Source organism: Diplotaxodon limnothrissa, linkage group LG23, assembly GCF_057381915.1.
Source record: "Diplotaxodon limnothrissa isolate DT_005_m linkage group LG23, D_limnothrissa_male_GT1.1, whole genome shotgun sequence".
In the NCBI taxonomy this organism is placed as follows: Eukaryota; Metazoa; Chordata; class Actinopteri; order Cichliformes; family Cichlidae; genus Diplotaxodon; species Diplotaxodon limnothrissa.
The window spans coordinates 17,998,278-18,024,592 of NC_140617.1; the positions used below are offsets into that span (position 1 = coordinate 17,998,278).

Genomic DNA, 26,315 nt, shown 5'->3' on the forward strand with positions numbered 1-26,315 from the left:
TCAACACAGGGAGACTGAGGAAGCAGCACAGATTCCAAATCCAGGATAGAGACGGTCAGTGAATGTGGTTTTGAAGGTGTGGAGGTGGATCAGAGTATCAGAGGAGACTCTGTAGAAGGACAGAGTGCCAGCAGGACAGTCCACATACACTGCTACTCTGTTAGAGACAGAGGAGGTTGAGTAGGAGGATATTGTTTTGTCATTGTGCCAGGCAAAATGAGGACCGTTGTTAGTGCACTGCAGACTCCAGGACTGAGTGTTGTGTCCAAATGCAGAGTCATAACTGCCTCCTTTCCTGCTGATTTGTCTGTAACTCACTGTTATCCAAACCTCTCCACTCCACTCGACCTCCCAGTAACGGCGACCAGTCAGACCATCTCTACACAGCAGCTGAAACCAAACATCAAATCTGTCTGGATGATCAGGATATGACTGAACCTGCTCCACATGTGTCACCTTCCTGTTGTTGTCAGACAGTTGGAGTTTTCTGTTTACGGTGTTCGTGTCGATTGTGAGTTGACAGGAATCTGATGGAGAGAACAAACACAATCCAGCTGCAGTTATTGATCCATCATCTGTTCATTGATTGACACTTTGATGATGACTCCTGACATGAGAGATGTGAATGAATGATTTGACAATTTGAAGATAGTTGAATGTGTACGGCTTTTTTTACTTGAATCACATTAAAAACACACTTACACTTCCTCAGACCTGGTGTCAACCATTGGACTCCAGCAGGCTCCACCCTGAAAAGAGGAGGGGGTCAGACCAGCACAGTCTCTTTCAGCATGTACACATGGACATTACATCCCCCTCATGCACATACTGTTAAACACTGATAAAGGAACAGTCCAACATTTTCTCAAATACACTTCAATCCATATGTGGATCAAAGTGGTGATGATTTGGACTGATCCTGGATCTGTCAGTCTTTTGAAGCAGCTGTTGGATAAATCTATAAAGTCAAATCATTGGTCCACCGTTGTAATAACTGGTGCATTCATATAAGAACACTTTAAATTGGGAAAATATTGTGTCATCATCATGATTCTTTCCCCTGACTGGACAACACAAAATGAGGAAGAAAAAGTACTTGATGATGTTACGACTTAATTCCAATCTGCACATTACTACCTGCCCCCCCCCCCCCCCCCCCCCTCCTTATTTTAACTGGGATTTACAATGGAAATGGCAAATAGTAAACATATTTATTGGGTTCCTCTAAAGAAAAAAGATTACCGATAGAAAATGTAAACATTCACGTGGGATAGATGTGTGCTTATAACAGGCCAGTGTGAAATTATATGGTAAATTGGCAGTAAACACTGGATTGTCCAAAAAGTTTTAAAGTTTTTTAAAACATAAATAAAGTGATGCAATAATTATTAACTTTCATAGATCTATATTTTAATCACAATGGAACATAGAAAACATATCAAATGTATAGTCTAAAAAAGTGCTCTAATTTAGGAAAAATAAATTTAGCTCATTTTCACTTTGATAGCAACATACCTCAAAAAAGCTGGGTTAGGAATAAAAATGACCTCAAAAAGTCAGTGTTACCACAATAAAAAGGTGGTGTTTATCAAACACTACTGAGATAATTACATGTGCATGTGTAACCAACATAGACTATGCAACCACTTAAAACTGGACTCAAAAGTGTAATCAAATCAATATTGTATAAATATCGTATTCGAATGATTACTGCCATATAGATAAGAGAGATACTGCTCTGTGAGCTCCATTCACTCTCTTGTTTCTTTTTCAACTTTAATTTTTTTAAAATTAATTTTAGGTAACATTAAAAGGAAAAAAAAAAAACACAGTAAAGAAAATTACAAACCAACAAACATACAAACAGGCTGGAGTTTACATTTATTTCCCATCTATTCCATTCGCATTTCTTGTAGTGTTGTTTTCTTGGTGCCACTTCGGAATGCTTTCCACTTCCTCCATTGTCCATTGTATTTACATCCCATCAATCTGATATTGAATGTTATTTTTTCCATCTCTGAGATACCCTCTACAATACTAATCCAATCTCATTGAGTGGGAGGGTCTGGATGTAACCACTTCTTTGTAATTGCTTTTTTAGTTGCGGCTAGAATAATTTTTACTAAATATAAGTCCTCCTTTTGTATCTGTTCCTTTATGTTTCCAAGATACATCACTTGGCAGGTGTTTGGGAGTGCATATCCCAGAATATTATCCATGGTCATTTTAAGGTCTTCCCAATACTTTTTAATTTTTATGCACTTCCAGAATACATGTGAATGGTCTGCTTCTGTTTCTCCACATAGTCTCCAACATTCCTGTGGACTTGAGATCTGTTTACTTTTAATATTGGGTGTAATGAAAAAATGTGTCAATTTTTTCCATCAAAATTCCCTCCACAACAGCGAATTTGTTGTGCTGTGTTGTATTTCACACATACTGACCCATTCCTTCTGTTATAGTTATGGCCAGTTCAGCTTCCCATTTCTTTTTGAGGTAAAAGGTTGTGTCCTGTCTATCCTCACTCTCTTGTTTCAAACTCATTAAAATATCTGAAAGTTCCAAACCAAAACTCCAGACTCAGTAAAACAACATGTTACATGATAAACCATTTACAGCAGTTTAAAGTTCAGGAAAGTTTCTTTATGGTTCAGATGATGATTATAAAGTGTACAGGTCAAAGTGCGTGAAACTGACTGTTACGATTGGTCAAATTTAGTCCATATAAATATAATAAATGTTACCTTTTTTTTTTTTTTTTTTAATAAACAAGGAAAACACCTTTAGTCTTTTTTTCATTTGAATATATATTTTTAAACTGATTAAAAATCAAAGCTAATGCTATACCAGCTTCTAGCATTGCTGAACAGTGCATAGAGCAAACCTGATTACAGGAGCTCCCAAAAAACAACCAAACACATCCAAACCTCAAAAAAAAAAGTTGACTAAGCCCCAAAAGAGCAATAAACCTGTGTAGTTATTACAGTACAGTCTCAATACTTTCTTTTCTTGTTTGAATAGAGATTTCGCTAAAAGATGTGCTGATCCCTATTACAAACAGTCTGGTATAATAAGTAGTTTTATTTGGAATTGTGCAGGGCTTGTCTCCATCATTGTTTCAAAGAAAAGAATTATCAAGATGCGGTGATAGCCAAATTGGCCAGCAGATGTCACTTTGGAGATGAGTTTCAGATTGTTTATGCACCTCAATACAATTCTGGTGTTGTGCCAAAAAACCAACAAAAAAACAAACAAACCACCCACCCACTTTAACCCCAGACTCTGCCACATGTGACATCTGCTGGTGATTAATAGGACAGGATTGCCTTTCATGTGTTTCTGTTTAGGCTCAAACCCATTTGATGTTTGGAGTCTTGCAATGACGAAATAATAATTCCTCAAAAAAAAAGTTAAACCAAAAGTAACAAGTCAGTTTTAAAAATGCGAGGAGTAGAAAGTGCAATATTTGCTTAAAAATGTAGGGAGTAAAAGTAAAAGATTCGAAGTAAAGTACAGATACCTGAAAATTCTACTTAGGTACAACAAAGTATTTGTTCTTTGTTACTTCTCTCACCTCTGTTTTCTATGTTCCACTGTGAATAAAATGTGGGATTATGAGATTTGCACATAATTAAATTCTGTTTTTAGTTTTATAAAATAAATTATTTTTGTTCTAAAGTGTTTAACAAAATCAGAAATCCTTATTCTGGAACTTTAAATGTTTTACAACCCAACTAGAGCTGGATTTTATTATCCCAGATGTAACAGTACTAAAGATATAGTTTTACATCTAATTTATAGCAAATTTTAATATGTAGATTATTTGGTGCTTTTAGTCTGTTAATGACACATCTATTTTGATTAAGGTGAAATGGATATTTGGTCCATTTTTAATACATTTTCTATAAGACATTTTCTCCATACCTGAGAGTGTCCAATTTCCAACCTTCATCCTTCACTCCAGCCGAAAGCAGCTTTATTCCTGAGTCTCCTGGATGGTTGTAGCTGATGTCCAGCTCTCTCAGATGGGAGGAGTTGAAACTCAGAGCTGAGGCAAGAGAAGTACAGCCTTCCTGTGTGATCAGACAGCCTGACAGACTGCAGACACACAAAACAACAATTCATACGTTACTGGAGGTCTTTCTTTCTTTCTTTCTTTCTTTCTTTCTTTCTTTCTTTCGTTCTTTTTTTTCTTATTTCAGATACAATTACATCTATACTTTTCATCTATTAAATTCAGTTTCCTTTTTATTCATAAAGAGATTATTTCAAACAGACAACAGGACCTCCAGTAACACAAGACCTCCTCAAATACCCCAGAAATCAGATTATGTCCTACGAACAATTACTTTATCCCAAAAAGATACTTCCAATGGAAACTGCTTAAAGCAGGGCCATCCAAGACAGCTGATTGGGGGATGCACGGAAGGAAAAGAACATTCTCCCTACTCAAACAACAACTGTCAAGGAACCAACTCTGGTTACTGATGATTATGTTTTTAAACATTTTCAGGTAGACACACCAGCATCCATCGTCAATTGTCTTTCATTGTCAGAGCAGGCAATATTGAAGGAAACCTGAAACTACCGGCTAAGGATACATTTAGATTTAGTAAAATTATAATTCATATCATCAGTAAAGACAACAGGTTATGTAGATTGGAGATGGCTAAAATTAATATCGAATCAGTCTTTACATTTCCCAAAACAATGTCAGATTCTATACAGAGAGTGCAGAATTATAAGGCAAATGAGTATTTTGTCCACATCATCCTCTTCATGCATGTTGTCCTACTCCAAGCTGTATAGGCTCGAAAGCCTACTACCAATTAAGCATATTAGTTGATGTGCATCTCTGTAATGAGAAGGGGTGTGGTCTAATGACATCAACACCCTATATCAGGTGTGCATAATTATTAGGCAACGTCCTTTCCTTTGGCAAAATGGGTCAAAAGAAGGACTTGACAGGCTCAGAAAAGTCAAAAATAGTGAGATATCTTGCAGAGGGATGCAGCAGTCTCAAAATTGCAAAGCTTCTGAAGCGTGATCATCGAACAATCAAGCGTTTCATCCAAAATAGTCAACAGGGTCGCAAGAAGTGTGTGGAAAAACCGAGGCGCAAAATAACTGACCATGAACTGAGAAAAGTCAAGCGTGCAGCTGCCAAGATGCCACTTGCCACCAGTTTGGCCATATTTCAGAGCTGCAACATCACTGGAGTGCCCAAAAGCACAAGGTGTGCAATACTCAGAGACATGGCCAAGGTAAGAAAGGCTGAAAGACGACCACCACTGAACAAGACACACAAGCTGAAACGTCAAGACTGGGCCAAGAAATATCTCAAGACTGGTTTTTCTAAGGTTTTATGGACTGATGAAATGAGAGTGAGTCTTGATGGGCCAGATGGATGGGCCCGTGGCTGGATTGGTAAAGGGCAGAGAGCTCTAGTCCGACTCAGATGCCAGCAAGGTGGAGGTGGAGTACTGGTTTGGGCTGGTATCATCAAGCTCAACTACCAGTCTTACTGCCAGTTTCTGGAAGACACCTTCTTCAAGCAGTGGTACAGGAAGAAGTCTGCATCCTTCAAGAAAAACATGATTTTCATGCAGGACAATGCTCCATCACACGCGTCCAAGTACTCCACAGCGTGGCTGGCAAGAAAGGGTATAAAAGAAGAAAAACTAATGACATGGCCACCTTGTTCACCTGATCTGAACCCCATTGAGAACCTGTGGTCCATCATCAAATGTGAGATTTACAAGGAGGGAAAACAGTACACCTCTCTGAACAGTGTCTGGGAGGCTGTGGTTGCTGCTGCACGCAATGTTGATGGTGAACAGATCAAAACACTGACAGAATCCATGGATGGCAGGCTTTTGAGTGTCCTTGCAAAGAAAGGTGGCTATATTGGTCGCTGATTTGTTTTTGAATGTGGAGATGTTATATTGGTTTCACTGGTAAAAATAAATAATTGAAATGGGTATATATTTGTTTTTTGTTAAGTTGCCTAATAATTATGCACAGTAATAGTCACCTGCACACACAGATATCCCCCTAAAATAGCTAAAACTAAAAACAAACTAAAAACTTCTTCCAAAAACATTCAGCTTTGATATTAATGAGTATTTTGGGTTCATTGAGAACATGGTTGTTGTTCGATAATAAAATTATTCCTCAAAAATACAACTTGCCTAATAATTCTGCACTCCCTGTAGTTTTCTCTGGACCAAGAGTGATACGTTTAGCTGCACGTTCTCTTGAAATTGTAGGTTTTTGACTGGAATCCAAAGGTCAGTGTGGGCTTTCTCCCTTCTAAACCCACGGGAGTGTCTGCTATCCCATTTACGTAATTATTTTTTAAATCCCAGAAGAATTGCAACCAAATAAACTACAGCAATATATTTTTTTTCTGACTATGAAACTGGAGGATTCATACTTGCATGCATCATGCATTCAGCCTGTTCTATGCTGCAGTTTCCTTCCACTAATGACTTTGCAAAAACTGCATAAAAAAGCGCACACAACAACAAAACATTAAAATCCAGGAACATACTTTGCCAATCTGATCATAGCTGTTCATAGCACTTCCTACGTTGGAATACAAGTCATCATGTTGTCAGCAAGAACTACCACATGTCTACCATTACCTCCGAGAATCAGAAGTGGGAAATGTAGATCTTTTTTCCTACAGGCACTTGCAAAGGTTTGCTGGTGCTGTTAAAAGTCAGGTTTGACTTTATGACTTTCTGTGTAGTTCATGGGAACTTAAATTGCACTGTCAGAAATAGTTTTGTTTTTTTTTGTTTTTTTTGGTGCACATGCTCTAGAAAAAATTTAGAATTGAATTTAAAATCCTTCTCCTTACACACAGCTTCTATAGCTGCAAAGGGGCTACATTTATTATAACTACAATTATTACTAATAATTGTATTAGCCAGGAGGCTGAGGTATAACTAAACATCTGACATACTGAGCAGGAAAGTTCAGGAGAGATAGGTGAAGTCCATGCTAGTTTGCTAGATAGTCGGCTATGAGCTAAGCTAAGCTAGCAAATCCCTAAAGACAAATGAATAAACACTATCAGCAGGTGATCCAAAAGAGAGCTGCAGATTACATGATGAAATAAGATGTTTTGCAAGGGTTTTAATGGAAGTGATACCATACCATAACTTGATACCATACCTAATTAAATACATTAAATTATATTAAACTTGTGTTTTGGGCATTTTCTTTTCAGCAGGAAATTATTGTTGAAATTGTAAAACTCTAAACTGACCAGTGTGTTAAAAAAACAACAACAAACAAACATATAACATAAAAATATAAAATAAATTTTATATATAAATTATGATTTGAATACTTTTTTGGACAAATGTAAATAAAGGGTAAATGTTGGGATTAAGTGTTTCTGCAATACTATAATTACACATTTAAATAGCAGTCAGCGAAAAGTCTTAATCCTGACCTGAGTGTTTCCAGTTTACAATAGGAACTCTTCACGCAAACAGACAAATGCTTCACTCCTGAATCCTTTAGATCATTGTCACTCAGGTCCAGCTCTTTCAAACCAGAGGACTGTGAGCCAAGAACTGAGGATAAAGCTTCACAGCTCGCCTCTGAGAGGTTACAGACACTCAGCCTGAAAAATTAGAAACAAACACAGACAATAACAATACTGATATTAATGTGTCATTATGGAATTACTAGATATACTAGATTTAGCAATATTTAGCCTTGAATAAATCCTTAATGTTTAATGTGACTCTCAAATACTGAAAAACATTATTATACAGTAACATATGGAAAAAGTTGACTTTTATTCCTAAAATTTTAAACCAATTTATTCTGTCACTTAAGAGAAACTCAATATTGTTTGAGCTGACCTGAGAGCATCCAGTTCACATTGTGGACTCTTCAGTGCAGCAGACAGAAGTATCACTCCTGAATCCCCCAGGTTGTTGTTACTTAGGTCCAACTCTTTCAAACTAGAGGCCTGGGATGTGAGAACTGACGACAGAGCTTGACAGCTTCTCTCCGAAAGGTTACAGACACTTAGTCTAGGAAAGAAAAAAAAGTTCTATTTGTCAAGGTCCCAGGTCTAGTGACTCAGTGTTTATGTTTTTGATTATTAATATCCTTTGATGTAGTTCATTTCTGGTTATATATTTGATAGTTTCTAGCCTTTAGGTTTTGTTGCTGTGCTTCCCATGTGTTCCTTGTGTTACATCTAGTCATCATTTTTTCCATGTTTGTCTATTTCTTGTTTTACTTTGATATCTCTGTGTCCTGTGTTAGTCTATTCTGCTTTGCTTCCTCCCATTAACATGTGTCTATTTTCAGTTTGTCTGCTTCTCTTCCTGTTGTTTCCAGGTTTCAGGTTTCTTTTCCCATGTTTTAAGTTTCTTGTTTCATGTAGTGTTTTGTGTTTAGATTTTCCAGCTTAGAGCTAGGTTTTTGTTTGTTTGCTTTGTGGTTGGTTCTACTGAAAAAGAACCAGAATGATCAAATCATGCTTTAAAAATCATCAAAATTATTTTAACATTCAAAACACCAGTACAGGGACTGTATAAGAAGCATAATGTGTTGATGCATGCTCAATCATCCAAGTAAGTAAATCTCCCAGCCCATTGTTCCTTCAGTGGGCTGGTTTCAGTCATTATGCAAGTGTACTGTTTATAAGATTGGGGAAACCTGCAGTCAGCTGAGACTGAAGAAGTTACTTGGATGAGTGATGAAACGTTTCTCCCACTGAAAACATCCAGATGAACAGAATCAACTTTTGGAGAAGCATAATGTATTCTTTCCTTCTGCTCCTAGTTAGCACTCTGAATGCACAGTTATGGATCAGTTGTTGATTCATCACATACTGTAGTCCACATAGCAAAACATTGCTGCAGTCAAGTCTGTACATTAGTTTCTCAGAGAGAAAAGATTTAAAGTGATTACAAATCATATGTAATGACAGACAACAAAAACCTGGCCAAAATGTTTTGTCTATATTATTTTTACTCTTTTTCATGATTACTCCACAGAGTGGACAAGAGCTCAGAGGTTCCCAGCGGTCAGTCTGCCCAGCAGCAACAAAGACATCTGGACTCCATATTTATGGTCTGTACACATACAACAACTAGTTTTATATTTATTCTGTTCACAGTCATGCTCATGCTGGGTATGGGGGTTGTAGCTCAGGAGGGAACTTGTTGTCTCTCATGTAGAAGGTTGATGGTCAGATCTCCACCTCCTTCCATCTACATGCCATAGTGTGATACATGTAGTTATTCTTATATCCCTTTCTCCCAGTGACAAGGAGGGAGTTCATGCAAGAAATTATTTTACTTGTTGGAACAGACAAAAAACAAAGGAAATATCTAGGTGTTTGACAAAAATTTATGGATAACTAAAAAAGTTATATCAGAAATAAATATATAGCATTTTAAGTCTGTGTTTCAGTTTAAAATGACCTTTATCACATACTGCACAAAGATTACAGAAGGGGAAGGTTTCTTATTATATGCTTTTACCTGTGGAACATAACGCTGGATTTTATCTTTCAGACAGTGCAGTATAAAACCGTATCCCTGTTAAAACGTTGCCATGGAAATGAACTGAAATGCTGGCTTCAAATGAAATTTTTTGGGCTCTGGATGCAAAGGTATGAGTAAAATGTAATTTATAGGAGCTCTTGTCCGGTAAGACTTGATTTATACTTCTCTGCTACAGTTTCTGTACTGAAGGTGAGGTAAAAACTCAGCTATGATTACTGACAAAAGAAGATGATGTAGTTAAAGTCTGGTGACAAAAAAACATGAATTAGAAATGGAGAGCACAGACCACCGAGACTAGTAAACCAGGGGGAAGACCACTGAAAATCACAACAGCCAAGAATTTATATTGATTCTGACATTTTTCTTCCATCTGATAAGGGTTACAACCACAAATGTTTCAGAGACTCTGACACTTTCTAATGCTGTGATATATTGAAAGTATATTATACTTAACCGTGGATGCTGAATGCTGATGAAAATTATATTCAATAGCTTTAGAGTTTCTATAAGAGTTTCTATTAGAGGCTAGAACCTATTAAAATATTGTGGGGGGGGGGGGGGGGGGGGGGGTTCTTTCAATTGAGCATTTGCTATTTTGTTAACTATAATCAGCATTTTAAAATTAAAGAAGCGAGCACACATTTACATACAGAGCTTTGTTGGAGGCTTTGATCACTGGTAGCAGTCTCAGAAGAGCCTCCTCTGAAGCTGAGAATTTCTTCAAGTCAAACACATCCAGATCTTCTTCCGATGCCAATAAGATGAAGACCAGAGCTGACCACTGTGCAGGAGACAGATTATTTGTCAAGAGACTTCCTGAACTCAGGAACTGTTGGATCTCCTCCACTAGAGAACGATCATTCAGTTCATTCAGACAGTGGAACAGGTTGATGCTTTTCTCTGCAGACAGACTCTCGCTAATTTTCACTTTAATGTACTGGACTGTTTCTTGGTTGGTCTGTGAGCTACTTCCTGTCTGTGTCAGCAGACCTTGTAGTAGATTCTGATTGGTCTGCAGTGAAAGACCCACGAGGAAGCGGAGGAACAAGTCCAGGTGTCCGTTTGGACTATTTAAGGCCTTGTCCACAGCAGTCTGATAGAAGTATTTCTCGTTAGATTCTCTTCTTTCAAACTTCCTGGAGGTTGTGTGGTTTTCTTCCAGCAGATTGACTCCAGAGTCGATGAAGGTCAGGTGGACATGAAGAGCAGCCAGAAACTCCTGAACACTCAGATGGATGAAGCAGAACACCTTGTCCTGGTACAGTCCTCTCTCCTCTTTAAAGATCTGTGTGAGCACTCCTGAGTAGACTGAGGCTGTTTTGATATCGATGCCACACTCTGTCAGGTCTGATTCATAGAAGATCAGGTTTCCTTTCTGCAGCTGATCAAAAGCCAGTTTTCCCAGTGACTCAATCATCGTCCTGCTCTCTGGACACCAGTGTGGATCTGTCTCAGCTCCTCCATCATACTTGACCTTCTTGACTTTGGCCTGAACCACCAGGAAGTGGATGTACATCTCAGTCAGGGTCTTGGGCATCGTATTCCACTTTCTTGTTTTCAGCACATGCTCCAGAACTGTAGCAGTGATCCAGCAGAAGACTGGGATGTGGCACATGATGTGGAGGCTAGGTGATGTCCTGATGTGGGATATGATATTGTGTGCCTTCCACCAACTTCTGAATCTCTTTCTGAAGTACTCCTCCTTCTGTGTATCAGGGAACCCTCTAATTTCTGTTACCCTGTCAATGCATTCCGCAGGGATCTGATTGGCAGCTGCAGGTCGTGTGGTTATCCAGAGGTGAGCAGAGGGAAGCAGTTTCCCTCTGATGAGGTTTATCAGCAGCACATCCACTGATGCGGACACCGTAACATCAGTCAGTTTCTCAGTTTTGTTGAAGTCCAGAAGAAGTCGACACTCATCTAGACCATCAAAGATGAACACAACCTCGAAGTCATCAAAGCTGCCGATTCCTGCTTCTTTGGTTTCAGTAAAGAAGTGATGAACAAGTTCCACCAAGCTGAACTTTTCCTCTTTCAGCACATTCAGCTCTCTGAAAGTGAATGGAAATATGAACTGGATGTCCTGGTTGGCTTTGTCTTCAGCCCAGTCGAGCGTGTATTTCTGTGTTAAGACTGTTTTCCCAATGCCAGCCACTCCCTTTGTCAGCACTGTTCTGATTGGTTGTTCTCTTCCAGGTGATGCTTTAAAGATGTCTTCTTGTCTGATTGTTTTTTCTGGTCTGTCTGGTTTCCTGGATGCTGTTTCAATCTGTCTGACCTCATGTTCATCATTGACCTCTGCAGTCCCTCCCTCTATGATGTAGAGCTCTGTGTAGATCTGATTCAGAAGTGCTGGATTTCCTGCTTTAGCAATCCCCTCAAACACACACTGGAACTTCTTTTTTAAAGCAGATTTTTGTTTCTGACAAACTACAATGGGAGTTCCTAAAGGCACAAAAGGGCAAAAATATCAATTAAGTATTTATAAACTAGAGATGCCACTTATTTCTACAACAAACAGGTTTTTGAATGCATTTTTGTAGATCTCTTGACACATTAGTAAATGTTTTTTTTTCATCTAGCATAAATCTTTAGAAAAATCCTCTTACTGCTCTGCAGTCGGTCAGCCAGCTCCTCCTGCTTCATTCCCCTGAGGAAGTCTAATGTGATCTTCAAAACTGCATTTCTGCTGCTTCTCCTCCGCTCTTCATCCTCACCTGCTAATACTTCATCTTCCATTTGTCTCTCTGCCCATTCTGGGTAATCTTGACGCAAAACCTTGTGGATCGTCTTCAATTCATTCTTCACAAAAGTAATGATGTCGTCTTCCAGCATCTGGAAAACATTACTGCATTAATGATCTAACCACCCCTCAATCTCTATAGGGTGCTGGGTAAAGAGGAAAGCAGAAGGAAAAGACACACCCAGAAGCAACAAACAGAACAATACCCCAAGGTGAGACAAGACAACGTTTAATGACATACAGTAATGTATACCAAGGCAGTAAAAACAGGGAGTCGAAAAGTACTCAGTCATCATGAAATTCCCCCAGAAACCTGAGCTTATAGCAAAATAACTATGGGATGGTTCAGGCTCACATAATCAAGCCCTAACTCAAAACTTTAACCACAAAGTAACACTAAATGTCTAATCCTAAAACCAGAGAGCATCTCTGTTTTCTAAAACCAAACTGGGAGCTGGTTCTACCCAAGATGGGCTTTGCAGTTGAAGGTTCTTCCTGCCATTGCACTTTTAAAAGCTCTAAGAACCAGAAGTAAGCCTGCAGTCTGAGAGAAGCATGCTTTTTTTGAGATAAGAAGAAATAAGATACCGCGATCTCTTTAAAATATGACAGAAAATCCAGGTTTTGTTGAGCTTGTATGTTGGTTCATCACTGCAGTATTTCTTTACTACAACCATGTTCATGTTCAACACTGGGTTGAATATTATTAAATCACTCTAACTGTTTGCAGTAAGAACTAGGTCCCTCCTTGAAATTCAAAGCATCGCTTATTTAAAAGAATTGAGATATATTTCTATATAACAGCTCCTCTCTGTTGTGACCTTCTCACACTCATGAAAGCAATGGCCTATAAAAGCTGGCCTAGGTCTTCCACTGCACCTGGCATCAAATTATTGGTGACCTTTGTGTCTTGGTTAGGTTATGTTTAATAAATGATTTTATATTTATGTAAACTTTTTGTGTAAACTCCCTCCTTGTCACCTACTTTGAGGTGACAAGGAGGGAGTTTAGGTGCTTGTTTGAGATCTTTAGATCCACTGGTAAGATTAAACTTTAAGTCACTAATGATTTACAAGTTGGCTTGTGGTTTGCTAAATGCTTATCTAAGTTGAACTGAGTTGGAGTATAGCCTCATTAAAGGTGGCCCAGGTCTTTCATGCAATCGAATAGAACATCAACTTATTGGTGGTCTTTGCATCTTGTTTAGGTTACGTTTTATTTAGGTAAACGTCTCGCATGAACTCCCTCCTTGTCACTGGGAGAAAGGGATATAAGAATAACTACATGTATCACACTATGGCATGTAGATGGAAGGAGGTGGAGATGTGACCATCAACCTTCTACATGAGAGACAACCAATTCCCATACCCCCATACCCATCATGAACATGACTGTGAACAGAATGAATATAAAACTAATATTGTATGTGTACAGACCATAAATATGGAGTCCAGATGTGTTTGTTGCTGCTGGGCAGACTGACCGCTGGGAACCTCTGAGCTCTTGTCCACTCTGTGGAGGAATCATGAAGAAGAGTAAAAATAATATAGACAAAACATTTTGGCCAGGTTTTTGTTGTCTATGAAAATACCTTTAACAACATACTATAAATAAAAATGTGTGCACAGCTAAACAATCGGTGCACAGTGCAAGTTTAGATATTAAAATCTGGACAAAGAAAGCTGCTCAGACAAGAGAGATATCATCACATTGCTCAGCTATTTTGAACCCAAGTCATCAAGCAACAAACCTGAGAGTGGTCCTTGACTCATATTTTAAGCCCAGGGTTAATTTGTTGTCTGTCATTACATATGATTTGTAATCACCTTAAATCTTTTCTCTCTGAGAAACTAATGTACAGACTTGACTGCAGCAATGTTTTGCTATGTGGCCTACAGTATGTGATGAATCAACAACTGATCCATAACTGTGCATTCAGAGTGCTAACTAGGAGCAGAAGGAAAGAATACATTATGCCCGTTTTACAGTCCCTTTACTGGTCTTTTTGAATGTTAAAATAATTTTGCTGATTTTTAAAGCATGATTTGATAGGCTCATTCCTGTGTATATGTCTCACATATTGAGAACAATTGAAGTGGTTTCTGTGAGACAATTAAAATGAATGAATTATCAGCCAAATTCTCAAGATCCACCAGAGCCTTATAATGATCTCTGTCACTGTAAGAACACGATGTTAGAATCCATTTGGGAATCTTCAAATTCACATGTTGCAAAATGTGACAGCTTTTAGATAAGTGAGAACTTATAGAATAAGGATTAGAATACATAGAAAAACCTAGTAAGTCAAATTTTACTTTATTTTGCTACTTCGTACAACCACAATTCTGTGATTACAAACTCTCAAGTCAGTTAATACAACTGCTCAATTACAGCCACTCTAATCACAAGTTTGTTAATTTGTATGCTTTGCTTGTTGCAAATGTGTTACAAAACTAAAACGTGTACACTTGTAGCTATGATGTGAGACAGGAGAGTTGGAGGAGGCATGGAGGGACTAGGGGTAGAGCTCAACCAATCAGAAAGCAGAAGATCAAATCCTGCCTCTCCCTCCTTTTCTCTGTCTGCCATGCTGGATTAATAACCACTGAGCAAAATGTGCCAAGGTAACTTTGTTGAAATATATTAGCTTAGTAATTAAAGAGGATGTAAAACAATGCACATACAAAAGCTCATTTACATGATGGAGCACAGCTTTAAAAAAAAAAAAATCAAATAGATGTAACATTGTTACATCTATTTGATTTTTTTTTTTCAATTTAAGAAACAAATGATAAGTAAAGTTTAATTTTTAAGAACATTTAAAGAGATCAATTTTGACCTGTTCCTGGCTGCAACAGTCTTTCCCAAGAGTTTTATGTTAAGAGATCTAGGATATACAGTCCACTTTCACTGTCTGTCTCTTTAGCAGTAAATCTTTCTTTGTTGTTTAGCTAAATTGACTCATTAATAAAGCACTTTATAAATGAGGACTGTGTGGAGGATGGCCTGTTTAAGTCATCAGACTGCCAGGCCAGTTGTACTGGGCCATGCAATCACTTGACAAAGCAGACGTTTGCGATGCGATCAGCACTACTTTATGCAATAAAATATTCTCACCTTTCCCAAGCACAATGAAACAGTTTACTACATAAGAGGTTACTACATGCATGTCACACCAAAAACATAACTGTTGTTACTGAAGACAATTGGAAATTCTATCATCGATCAGCACATCTGCAGCCAAAAAGAAAAAAAAAATCTCCACATTAAAATCTCCTTCACTTACATTTGGAAATAATATGAAATAATATTACGGAATTCAGCCAGTGAGATGACAGGAGAAAAGTAAGGTCTCCAAAAAGTGTGGCATCTCTTCCTCTGAGCCTCTGCATTGTTTTAGCTTTTTCGCAGACATACTACTGATGGGATTCCCATTCGTGCTTTGCTAAGAAACCTAGTTTTGTAGTTTGGATGTGCTTCGGAAAAGGGAGACTACTGATTGCTGCTGACTGCACTGCAACCGACTAGAGGAAGAAACAAACAACTTTTTGACTCCGGTGAAACACCTCTTACCTGACTTAAATAGGTTCTCCTCCACACTGTCCTCATTTATAAAGTGCTTTACAAACCTGAACATTACTGCTAACAGCTGGATTTTTCCGACTGAGTCCAGCTAGCCACTTACTATTAAAGACAAGAAGAATGAAAGGTGCTAAACTTTTTGGAGACCTTTTTTTTTTCTTCATGTCATCTCACTGACTGGATTACTTCATATTAGACAACCCAGTATCACTGTATCAAACATGTTATAAACATGTCCATTTCTGGCTTTGCCTCTCCAAAATGTAAAATAGACATGCATGAAGAAGCATGGTGAGATAATATATTTAAACCCACGAAGTTGGTAGTCAGCAAAAAACATATTAAGTACATTGCAGGGTCCTTAATCATCAGAATCAATTAAGCTAGCGGGCTATTATGTATATATATGTAAATGTGTTAATAATATCTGTTTAAAAACTTTCCTGGATTTAATTTTCATGTTGGCTTGAGATAAAATATCTCATTCTGCTATTACTGCAATTTATTGCAACTTCTATGTGCCTGTACATTTCATGTTTTGAGAGGCAAAGCATGAAATGGACATAGTGCATGGCTATTACATGCTTTTTCATGATATTAGGTTGGATCAGAAGTGAGGATAAGCAAAGTGAATGCAAGGCCTAATTTTTAAAGTGCTTCACAAACCGGAATATCACAGCTAACAGCTGGATTTTCCTGTAAGAGTGCATCTAGCCAAACAAGAAGGAACCACTTACTACCGAACAGACAGGTATGAAACTGAACAGTATATCCTTGATTTTAAAACAGGAAACACATTGTTGCAGCCAGGGACAACTGAAAAATTGTGATAGTTTGTCTTTGGCAGCATAAAAAGCATTTGTTTTAACCAATACTTTGCACAATAGGAATGTCCAAAGAACTCAGTGAAGATCTAAGAGGAACTATAGATTTATACAAGCTGGGATGGTCTCCTGGAACAATTTCAAAACACTGCAGATTCCAAAATCATCAGTTCTTGCAATTGTAAATAAGTACAAGTTATCATGATGTGTCAGCCCTGTGCCAAGGTCTGGAAGAAGTCCCAGATGGTCAACTTTAGATGGAAGGAAATTGGTTAGGATGTCTGGAAATAACCCAGGAACAAGTACACATTAAACATGATTTGGGAATGGATTAAGCAGGCTTAACATTAAGCTTTAGCTTAACGTCAAATTAATTATACTTCATATACAGACCAGAAAGAACTTTGAAGAACTTTGATCTTCTAAAGAGAGATCAGTTTAATTTATAAAGCACCAAAACACAACAACTGCCGCCTCAAGGCACTTTGTATTATAAGATAAAGACCCCACATTAATGCAGAGAAATCTTTACAATCATATGGCCCCTTATGAGCAAGCACTTTGGTAACCATAATACACCATCAAGTAGTTAATTTAAATCAGACACCAAACTGACAGGTATCAAAGAGTTCATGTTACTATCAGCTTACCTCTCCGCAGCAGAGGGTTGTTGCTCCTTAAATTCATTCAAGCGTTTTTTAGACTGGTCACTCTTAACGGACACTAAGCTGGGTTCAGATCCAGGATGATGTTTGCGTTTAATTCCGTGTTTTTTCCTGTGAATAATGATCGAGCAGTGATTTGAGTATATTAGCAGTAGTAGCATTCTGGCTGCAGAGTTTCTGTGTGGAGTTTGCATGGGTTCTGTTTACACATAGTGACCTGGTGTAAGAACACATTTGTTCCCATTTCTTTAGTTGAATCTATGGAAATGTCAGAGATAACACAGTTTGACAGCCATAAAATAGCATTTATGTACCAACGAAGTGATTCTCGAAGAGCTATTAGCTGAAAAATGGAAAACAAACCAATAAGCAACAGGTCTAAACACAATCTACAGCAAATTATCAGAATCTGAAAGTCGTGTTCTTAATAGCAAAAACTCCAACATAGATCTGAGTAAGAACCAGAGAGATGTCACTGGCGTTTCAGTTGATACAACTAGTTTTGCCGAAGTCTCATTAGAAATTCAATTCAATTTTATTTATATAGCGCCAAATCACAACAAAAGTCGCCTCAAGGCGCTTCATAGATACAGAGAAAAAAAACCAACAATCATATGACCCCCTATGAGCAAGCACTTTGGCAACAGTGGGAAGGAAAAACTCCCTTTTAACAGAAAGAAACCTCCGGCAGAACTAGGCTCACGGAGGGGCGGCCATCTGCTGCGACCGGTTGGGGTGAGAGAAGGAAGACAGGATAAAAGACATGCTGTGGAAGAGAGACAGAGGTTAATAACAGATATGATTCAATGCAGAGAGGTCTGTTAATACATAGTGAGTGAGAAAGGTGACTGGAAAGGAAAAACTCAATGCATCATGGGAATCCCCCGGCAGCCTATGTCTATTGCAGCATAATGCATATACTATTATATACTGTACATATATTTATTAGTTTCAGATGTAGCCATTCTTGTATTTTGCTTGTTTACATTATTGTATTTGCACAACTCTGTTGCTTGTGAAGCTCGCACACAAGAATTTCACTCACATGTGCTGTACCAATGTACCTGCACATGTGATGTGACAATAAAAGTGATTTGATTTGATTTGATTTGATAACTAAGGGAGGATTCAGGGTCACCTGGTCCAGCCCTAACTATATGCTTTAGCAAAAAGGAAAGTTTTAAGCCTAATCTTAAAAGTAGAGATAGTGTCTGTCTCCTGAATCCAAACTGGAAGCTGGTTCCACAGAAGAGGGGCCTGAAAACTGAAGGCTCTCCCTCCCATTCTACTTTTAAATACTCTAGGAACAACAAGTAGGCCTGCAGAGCGAGAGCGAAGTGCTCTAATAGGGTGATATGGTACTACAAGGTCATTGAGATAAGATGGGGCCTAATTATTTAAGACCTTGTATGTGAGGAGCAGGATTTTGAATTCAATTCTGGATTTAACAGGAAGCCAATGAAGGGAATCCAAAACAGGAGAAATATGCTCTCTCTTTCTAGTCCCTGTCAGGACTCTTGCTGCAGCATTTTGGATTAGCTGAAGGCTTTTCAGTGAGTTTTTTGGACATACTGATAATAATGAATTACAGTAGTCCAGCCTGGAAGTAATAAATGCATGAACTAGTTTTTCAGCGTCACTCTGAGACAGGATATTTCTAATTTTAGAGATGTTGCGCAAATGGAAGAACGCAGTCTTACATATTTGTTTAATATGTGCATTGAAGGACATGTCCTGGTCAAAAATGACTCCAAGGTTCCTCACAGTGTTACTGGAGGCCAAGGTAATGCCATCCAGAGTAAGAATCTGGTTAGATACCATATTTCTAGGCTTTTCAGGGCCGAGTACAATAACCTCAGTTTTATCTGAATTAAGAAGCAGAAAGTTAGCGGCCATCCAGGTCTTTATGTCTTTAAGACATTCCTGCAGTTTAACTAATTGGTGTGTGTTGTCTGGCTTCATGGACAGATAGAGCTGGGTGTCATCTGCATAGCAGTGAAAATGTATGCTATGTCTTCTAATGATGCTGCCTAAGGGAAGCATGTATAATGTAAACAGAATTGGTCCTAGCACCGAACCCTGTGGAACTCCATAATTAACCTCAGTGTGTGAAGAGGACTCTCCATTTACATGAACAAACTGGAGTCTATTAGATAGATATGATACAAACCACTGCAGTGTAGTACCTGTAATACCTACAGAATGTTCTAATCGCTCTAATAGGATATTATGGTCGACAGTATCAAATGCTGCACTAAGGTCTAACAAGACAAGCACAGAGATGAGTCCACTGTCAGAGGCCATAAGAAGATCATTTGTAACCTTCACTAAAGCTGTTTCTGTGCTGTGCTGAGCTCTGAAACCTGACTGAAACTCTTCAAATAACCCATTCCTCTGCAGATGATCTGTTAGCTGTTTGACAACTACTCTTTCAAGGATTTTTGATATGAAAGGAAGGTTGGAGATTGGCCTATAATTAGCTAAGACTGCTGGGTCTAGAGATGGCTTTTTGAGTAAAGGTTTAACTACAGCTAGCTTGAAGGCCTGTGGTACATAGCCGATCATTAGAGATAGGTTAATCATATTTAAGATCGAAGAATTAATTAAACTGCTCAAAGGACTTCTTTGAGCAGTTTTGTAGGAATGGGGTCTAAAAGACACGTTGATGGTTTGGAGGAAATAATTATTGAAGTTAACTCAGAAAGATCAATTAGAGAAAAAGAGTCTAACTTAACATCAATGGTACCAAGAGTAGCTGTAGATAATATTACATCCGTGGGATGATTACTGGTAATTTTTTCTCTAATGATAAAAATTTTATTTGTGAAGAAGTTCATGAAGTCATTACTAGTTAACGTTAAAGGGATTGTTGGCTCAAAAGAGCTCTGACTTTTTTTCAGCCTGGCTACAGTGCTGAAGAGAAACCTGGGGTTGTTCTTATTTACTTCAATCAGTGATGAATAGTAAGATGTTCTGGCTTTGCGGAGGGCTTTCTTATAAAGCAGCAAACTATTTCTCCAGGCTAAATGATGATCCTCTAAATTTGTGACACGCCATTTCCTCTCCAGATTACGAGTCATCTGCTTTAGGGTACGTGTTTGAGAATTATACCACGGAGTCAGGTACTTCTGATTAGAGACCTTAGTTTTCACAGGAGCTACAGTATCCAGAGTCGTACGTAGTGAGGAGGTGAAATTATTAACAAGATAATCGACTTCTGTTGGGGTAGCGTTCAGATAGCTGCTCTGCTCTATGTTGGTACAGGGCATTGAAGATGATAACAGTGGGTGGATTATATTCTTAAACTTAGTTACAGCGCTTTCAGAAAGACATCTACTGTGATAAAGTCTACTCTCCACCGCTGTGTAATCAATTATTGTAAATGTAAATGTTATCAGGAAATGATCAGACAGGAGAGGGTTTTCAGGAAACACTGTTAAATGTTCAGTTTCTATGCCATATGTTAAAACAAGATCTAGAGTGTGATTAAAGTGGTGGGTGGGTTCTTTTACATTTTGAGAGAAACCAATTGAGTCTAATAACAGATTAAATGCCATGTTGAGGCTGTCATTTTTAGCATCTACATGGATGTTAAAATCACCCACAATAATTATTTTATCTGAGCTGAGAACTAAATCAGATAAAAAGTATGAGAAATCAGACAGAAACTCTGTGTAAGGCCCAGGTGGACGATAGATGATAACAAGTAAGACTGGTTTCTGAGTTTTACAGCTGGGGTGGACGAGGCTAAGCATCAGGCTTTCAAATGAATTAAAAGTCTGTCTTGGTCTTTCATTAATTAATAGGCTGGTGTGAAAAATTGCTGCCACACCGCGCCCCCCCCCCCCCCCCGGCCTGTGCTTCGAGATTTCTGGTAGTTAGAATGACTCGGGGGTGTTGATTCATTTAAACTAACATAATCATCCTGCTGCAACCAGGTTTCTGTAAGGCAGAGTAAATCAATTTGTTGATCAATTATTAAGTCATGTACTAACAGAGACTTGGAGGAGAGAGACCTAATATTTAATAATCCACATTTCACTGTTTTACTCTTTGGTTCAGATGTGGATACTGTATTGTTCTTTCTTTGTAATTGTTTATGTTTAAGTTGTTTGTTGCTGGTTTTTAGTTTGTTTTTTGTCTTTTTGGGAGCTGACACAGTCTCAATGGAGATGGGTTTTTGGGGGGGTAGCAGGAGGAGAGAAGCTGCAGAGAGGCGTGTAAGACTGCAACTCTGCTTCCTGGTCCCAACTCTGGATAGTCATATTTTGGGGGGTTTACTAAATTTGTCCATATTTCTAGAAATGACAGCTTCTCTATCCAAAGTGGGATGGATGCCATCTCTCTTAACAAGACCAGGTTTCCTCCAGAAGGTTTGCCAATTATCTATGAAGCCCACATCGTTTCTGGGACACCACTCAGACAGCCAGCAATTTAAGGAGAACATGCGGCTAAACATGTCACTCCTGGTCTGATTGGGGAGGGGACCAGAGAAAACTACAGAGTCCGACATTGTTTTGGCAAAGTTGCACACCGATTCAATATTGATTTTAGTGACCTCCAATTGGCGTAACCGGGTGTCATTACTGCCGACATGAATTATGATCTTACTGAATTTACGTTTACCCTTAGCCAGCAGTTTTAAATGTCCTTCAATCCTTCAAGCATCAGGCTTTCAAATGAATTAAAAGTCTGTCATTCCTTCAATGTCGCCTGCTCTGGCCCCTGGAAGACAATTGACTATGGTTGCCGGTGTCTCTAGCTTCACATGTCTGAGAACAGAATCACCAATTAACAGAGTTTGACCCCCGGCGGGTGTGTCGCCGAGTGGGGAAAAACGGTTAGACACATGAACGGGTTGGTGGTGTACCTGGGGCTTCTGTTTAGGACTATGCTTCCTCCTCACCGTCACCCAGCCGCCCTCTTTCCCCAGCTGCTTGGGATCTGCCGGGGAACAGCTAGCGGGGCCTACGCTGTCTTCGGCTGCACCAGCTACAGGGGCCTGGCTAGCTATGGGTGAATGAAGGGTGCGAAGCCGAGTCTCCAATTCAGTAATCCTGGCCTCCAGAGCTGCAAATATGCTACATTTGTTACAGATATCATTACTGCTAAAGGAGGCCGAGGAGTAACTAAACATCTGACACAATGAGCAAGAAAGTGCTGGAGGGACAGGTGAAGTAGCCATGGTGCTAATGAGTCGGCTACGAGCTAGGCTAGCGAAACAGTACAGAGACAGTGAGTGAATACTTTGGCTATAAATTAGGTAGTGAGTACAGAGAAAGTGTGCTTCGGATGAAGCACGTGAAGATTATACTATGAAAGAAGAATGTATTTAAAAGTTGTTAATTAAATTGCTAAGCAAATAAGCTACTCAGAAACACCACTGTGTTTGAGCAGGAACAGGAAGTGATACTCTACCGCAGAGCGAGTGAACACCAAGTGACAGCGCCACCAAGAGTTGTGTGAGCACATCATGGAAATGGTCAGAACAATTCTACACAGCAAAATCTCCAGTGTTAAATTAACACTGGAGAGTGTCTATATGGGTCAACACTTCTGAGTGTTAAATACAACACTGAGTGTTAAATTAACACTTTTGACAGTGTTATATGTTTAAAAGTAACCTAGTCAGTTTTGAAGATTAACAATGGCTAACACTGAGCAGTGCTGATTTTCTAACATTGGAAAATAACTCAAAATGTTAGAAATATTCCAGTGTTAGAAAATCAGCACTGCTCAGTGTTAGCCATTGTTAATCTTCAAAACTGACTAGGTTACTTTTAAACATAACACTGTCAAAAGTGTTAATTTAACACTCAGTGTTGTATTTAACACTCAGAAGTGTTGACCCATATAGACACTCTCTAGTGTAAATTTAACACTGGAGATTTTGCTGTGTACAAACTCTGTTTTGCCTTGCATACTGTATTTACATTATTTTTACATGTTTAAATAAATCAATGCAAGTATTTCCAGCAAATTTAAAAAAAAAAAAAAAAAAAAAAAAAAAAAAAAAAAAAAAAAAGAACTAGGGAACTTACAGTGGGGCAAAAAAGTATTTAGTCAGCCACCGATTGTGCAAGTTCCCCCACCTAAAATGATGACAGAGGTCAGTAATTTGCACCAGAGGTACACTTCAACTGTGAGAGACAGAATGTGAAAAAAAAAAATCCATGAATCCACATGGTAGGATTTGTAAAGAATTTATTCATAAATCAGGGTGGAAAATAAGTATTTGGTCAATAACAAAAATACAACTCAATACTTTGTAACATAACCTTTGTTGGCAATAACAGAGGTCAAACGTTTACTATAGGTCTTTACCAGGTTTGCACACACAGTAGCTGGTATTTTGGCCCATTCCTCCATGCAGATCTTCTCGAGAGCAGTGATGTTTTGGGGCTGTAGCCGAGCAACACGGACTTTCAACTCCCGCCACAGATTTTCTATGGGGTTGAGGTCTGGAGACTGGCTAGGCCACTCCAGGACTTTCAAATGCTTCTTACGGAGCCACTCCTTTGTTGCCCGGGCGGTGTGTTTTGGATCATTGTCATGTTGGAAGACCCAGCCTCGTTTCATCTTCAAAGTTCTCACTGATGGAAGGAGGTTTTGGCTCAAAATCTCACGATACATGGCCCCATTCATTCTGTCCTTAACACGGATCAGTCGTCCTGTCCCCTTGGCAGAAAAACAGCCCCATAGCATGATGTTTCCACCCCCATGCTTCACAGTAGGTATGGTGTTCTTGGGATGCAACTCAGTATTCTTCTTCCTCCAAACACGACGAGTTGAGTTTATACCAAAAAGTTCTACTTTGGTTTCATCTGACCACATGACATTCTCCCAATCCTCTGCTGTATCATCCATGTGCTCTCTGGCAAGCTTCAGAGTGGCCTGGACATGCACTGGCTTCAGCAGCGGAACACGTCTGGCACTGCGGGATTTGATTCCCTGCCGTTGTAGTGTGTTACTGATGGTGACCTTTGTTACTTTGGTCCCAGCTCTCTGCAGGTATTCACCAGGTCCCCCCGTGTGGTTCTGGGATCTTTGCTCACCGTTCTCATGATCATTTTGACCCCACGGGATGAGATCTTGCGTGGAGCCCCAGATCGTGGGAGATTATCAGTGGTCTTGTATGTCTTCCATTTTCTGATGATTGCTCCCACAGTTGATTTTTTCACACCAAGCTCCTTGCCTATTGTAGATTCACGCTTCCCAATCTGGTGCAGGTCTACAATACTTTTCCTGGTGTCCCTCGAAAGCTCTTTGGTCTTGGCCATGGCGGAGTTTGGAGTCTGACTGTTTGAGGCTGTGGACAGGTGTCTTTTATACAGATGATGAGTTCAAACAGGTGCCATTCATACAGGTAACGAGTGGGGGACAGAAAAGCTTCTTACAGAAGACGTTACAGGTCTGTGAGAGCCAGAGATTTTCCATGTTTGAGGTGACCAAATACTTATTTTCCACCCTAATTTACGAATAAATTCTTTACAAATCCTACCATGTGAATTCATGGATTTTTTTTTCACATTCTGTCTCTCACAGTTGAAGTGTACCTCTGGTGCAAATTACTGACCTCTGTCATCATTTTAAGTGGGGGAACTTGCACAATCGGTGGCTGACTAAATACTTTTTTGCCCCACTGTATCATCAGCTAAAGGAGGAAAAAGAAAATAGGAAACAACCCCCAATTACCCCCCCTCTCATTATGCAATTACAGCAACATCAAATTAATTATACTTCATATACAGACCAGAAATACTTTATGAACTTGTATCTGCTGAAGAGGAGACCATTCAGTTTTATTTATATCGTGTCAAATAACACAAAGAAACCCCAACATATCATATGGCCCCCTATGAGGAAGCACTTTGGCAACCATTAAACACCATCAAGTAGTTCATTTAAATCAGACACAAATTATCAGCAATCAGAAAGTTAATGTTCCCATCAGCTCACCTCTCTGCAGCAGAGGGTTGTTCCTTAAATTCAATCAAGCGTTTTTTAGACTGGTCACTCTTTAAGGACACACAGCTGGGTTGAGGTTCAGGTTGGTTCCTGTGAATAATAATGGAGCAGTGATGTGAGAGCTGAGCTGCGACATGTTAAAGAGTCATGGACAGTTAGAGATGGTCATCTCACCTCTGAGCTTTGGTCTGGCTCTCATGTTCCCCACACAGAGTGGTTTTAGAGGGAGGGACTCCCTCCTCTCTGTCCTCACACTGATCCATGCTGCTGAATTCACATCCACATCAGCTCACACACACTTTCTACCTTCACCTGCAGAGGAAACACAAATCATTCATGTGCACATCAACTCAAATCCTCCTTTCCATCATGTGTGCTGTCCAAATATCAGCTGTTCTTTTCTGCTTCATCTCAGTGTCAGAAGAGAAAATAAGAGACACATCCCAGATAGCAAAATTGGCATGGCCTGGATCTGGCCCACACAGTGTGCTTAAACATGGTCCATATACCGCAAAGAATGACGGCCCTCTGGTGGCCCAGATCTGGTTTGCCCGAGGTGTCCCACACATGGGCCAGAACAAGCCCAGTTGCAGACACACTAGATATCCTGTGCTGGCCCATGTGTGGATTACCTCTGGCAAACCTGGTCTGGGCCACCAAAAGGCCATCATTCTTTGCGATATGTGGGCCATGTGTAAGTTCTATGCAGCCACGGGCCAGTTGCAGACACACTGCGGGCCCTGTGGTGGCCCAGAACAGTTTCAACTCTGGCCCCAGTTTTCAGCCTAATATATACATTAATCAAGCCACGCAATAACAACATGTGCTGGAACATAATAGTACAAAAGTAACATGACAAAACTCTGTTCAGACAATGAATGGACTGATATATAGCACTGGATTACTCACAGTGCTCTATACAACATTTACCCAATTACACACTTTGTCTAAGCTGCTTCCTAACTACATTAATTCTCTTGACATACAG

The 26,315-nt window shown here is 39.2% G+C and overlaps 1 protein-coding gene across 11 annotated transcripts; it reads right to left on the reverse strand.

The window, feature by feature from the left end:
- LOC146607791 (NLR family CARD domain-containing protein 3-like) lies at positions 1-25,606 on the reverse strand. 11 transcript variants are annotated; one of them, XM_085347364.1, is made up of 11 exons: positions 25,502-25,606; positions 25,319-25,417; positions 21,598-21,610; positions 13,725-13,790; positions 12,158-12,380; positions 10,196-11,990; positions 7,884-8,057; positions 7,466-7,639; positions 3,925-4,098; positions 703-749; positions 1-527 (listed from the first exon to the last, which is right to left on the reverse strand). In XM_085347364.1, exons 1-11 carry the CDS (start codon positions 25,588-25,590, stop codon positions 1-3), a joined length of 3,381 nt encoding a protein of 1,126 aa, XP_085203490.1. In that variant the 5' UTR covers positions 25,591-25,606. The 11 variants fall into 11 exon arrangements, with proteins under 11 accessions (XP_085203490.1, XP_085203488.1, XP_085203496.1 ...); XM_085347362.1 differs by lacking the exon at positions 21,598-21,610 and having other exon boundaries at positions 10,196-11,967; positions 12,129-12,380; positions 13,725-13,800; XM_085347370.1 differs by lacking the exons at positions 7,466-7,639; positions 21,598-21,610 and adding an exon at positions 17,345-17,470 and having other exon boundaries at positions 10,196-11,967; positions 12,129-12,380; positions 13,725-13,800.
- Between the last annotated feature and the right edge of the window lie 709 nt (positions 25,607-26,315).

Coding starts and splice junctions, on each gene's coding strand:
- LOC146607791 (XM_085347361.1), bottom strand. CDS start 17,553: ATGCAAACTCCACACAGAAACTCTGCAGCCAGAATGCTACTACTGCTA. Junction 13,801..17,344: donor CAACCCTCTGCTGCGGAGAG/GTAAGCTGATAG, acceptor ATTCCTCCACAG/AGTGGACAAGAGCTCAGAGG. Junction 750..3,924: donor TGGAAATTGGACACTCTCAG/GTATGGAGAAAA, acceptor TCCTCTTTTCAG/GGTGGAGCCTGCTGGAGTCC.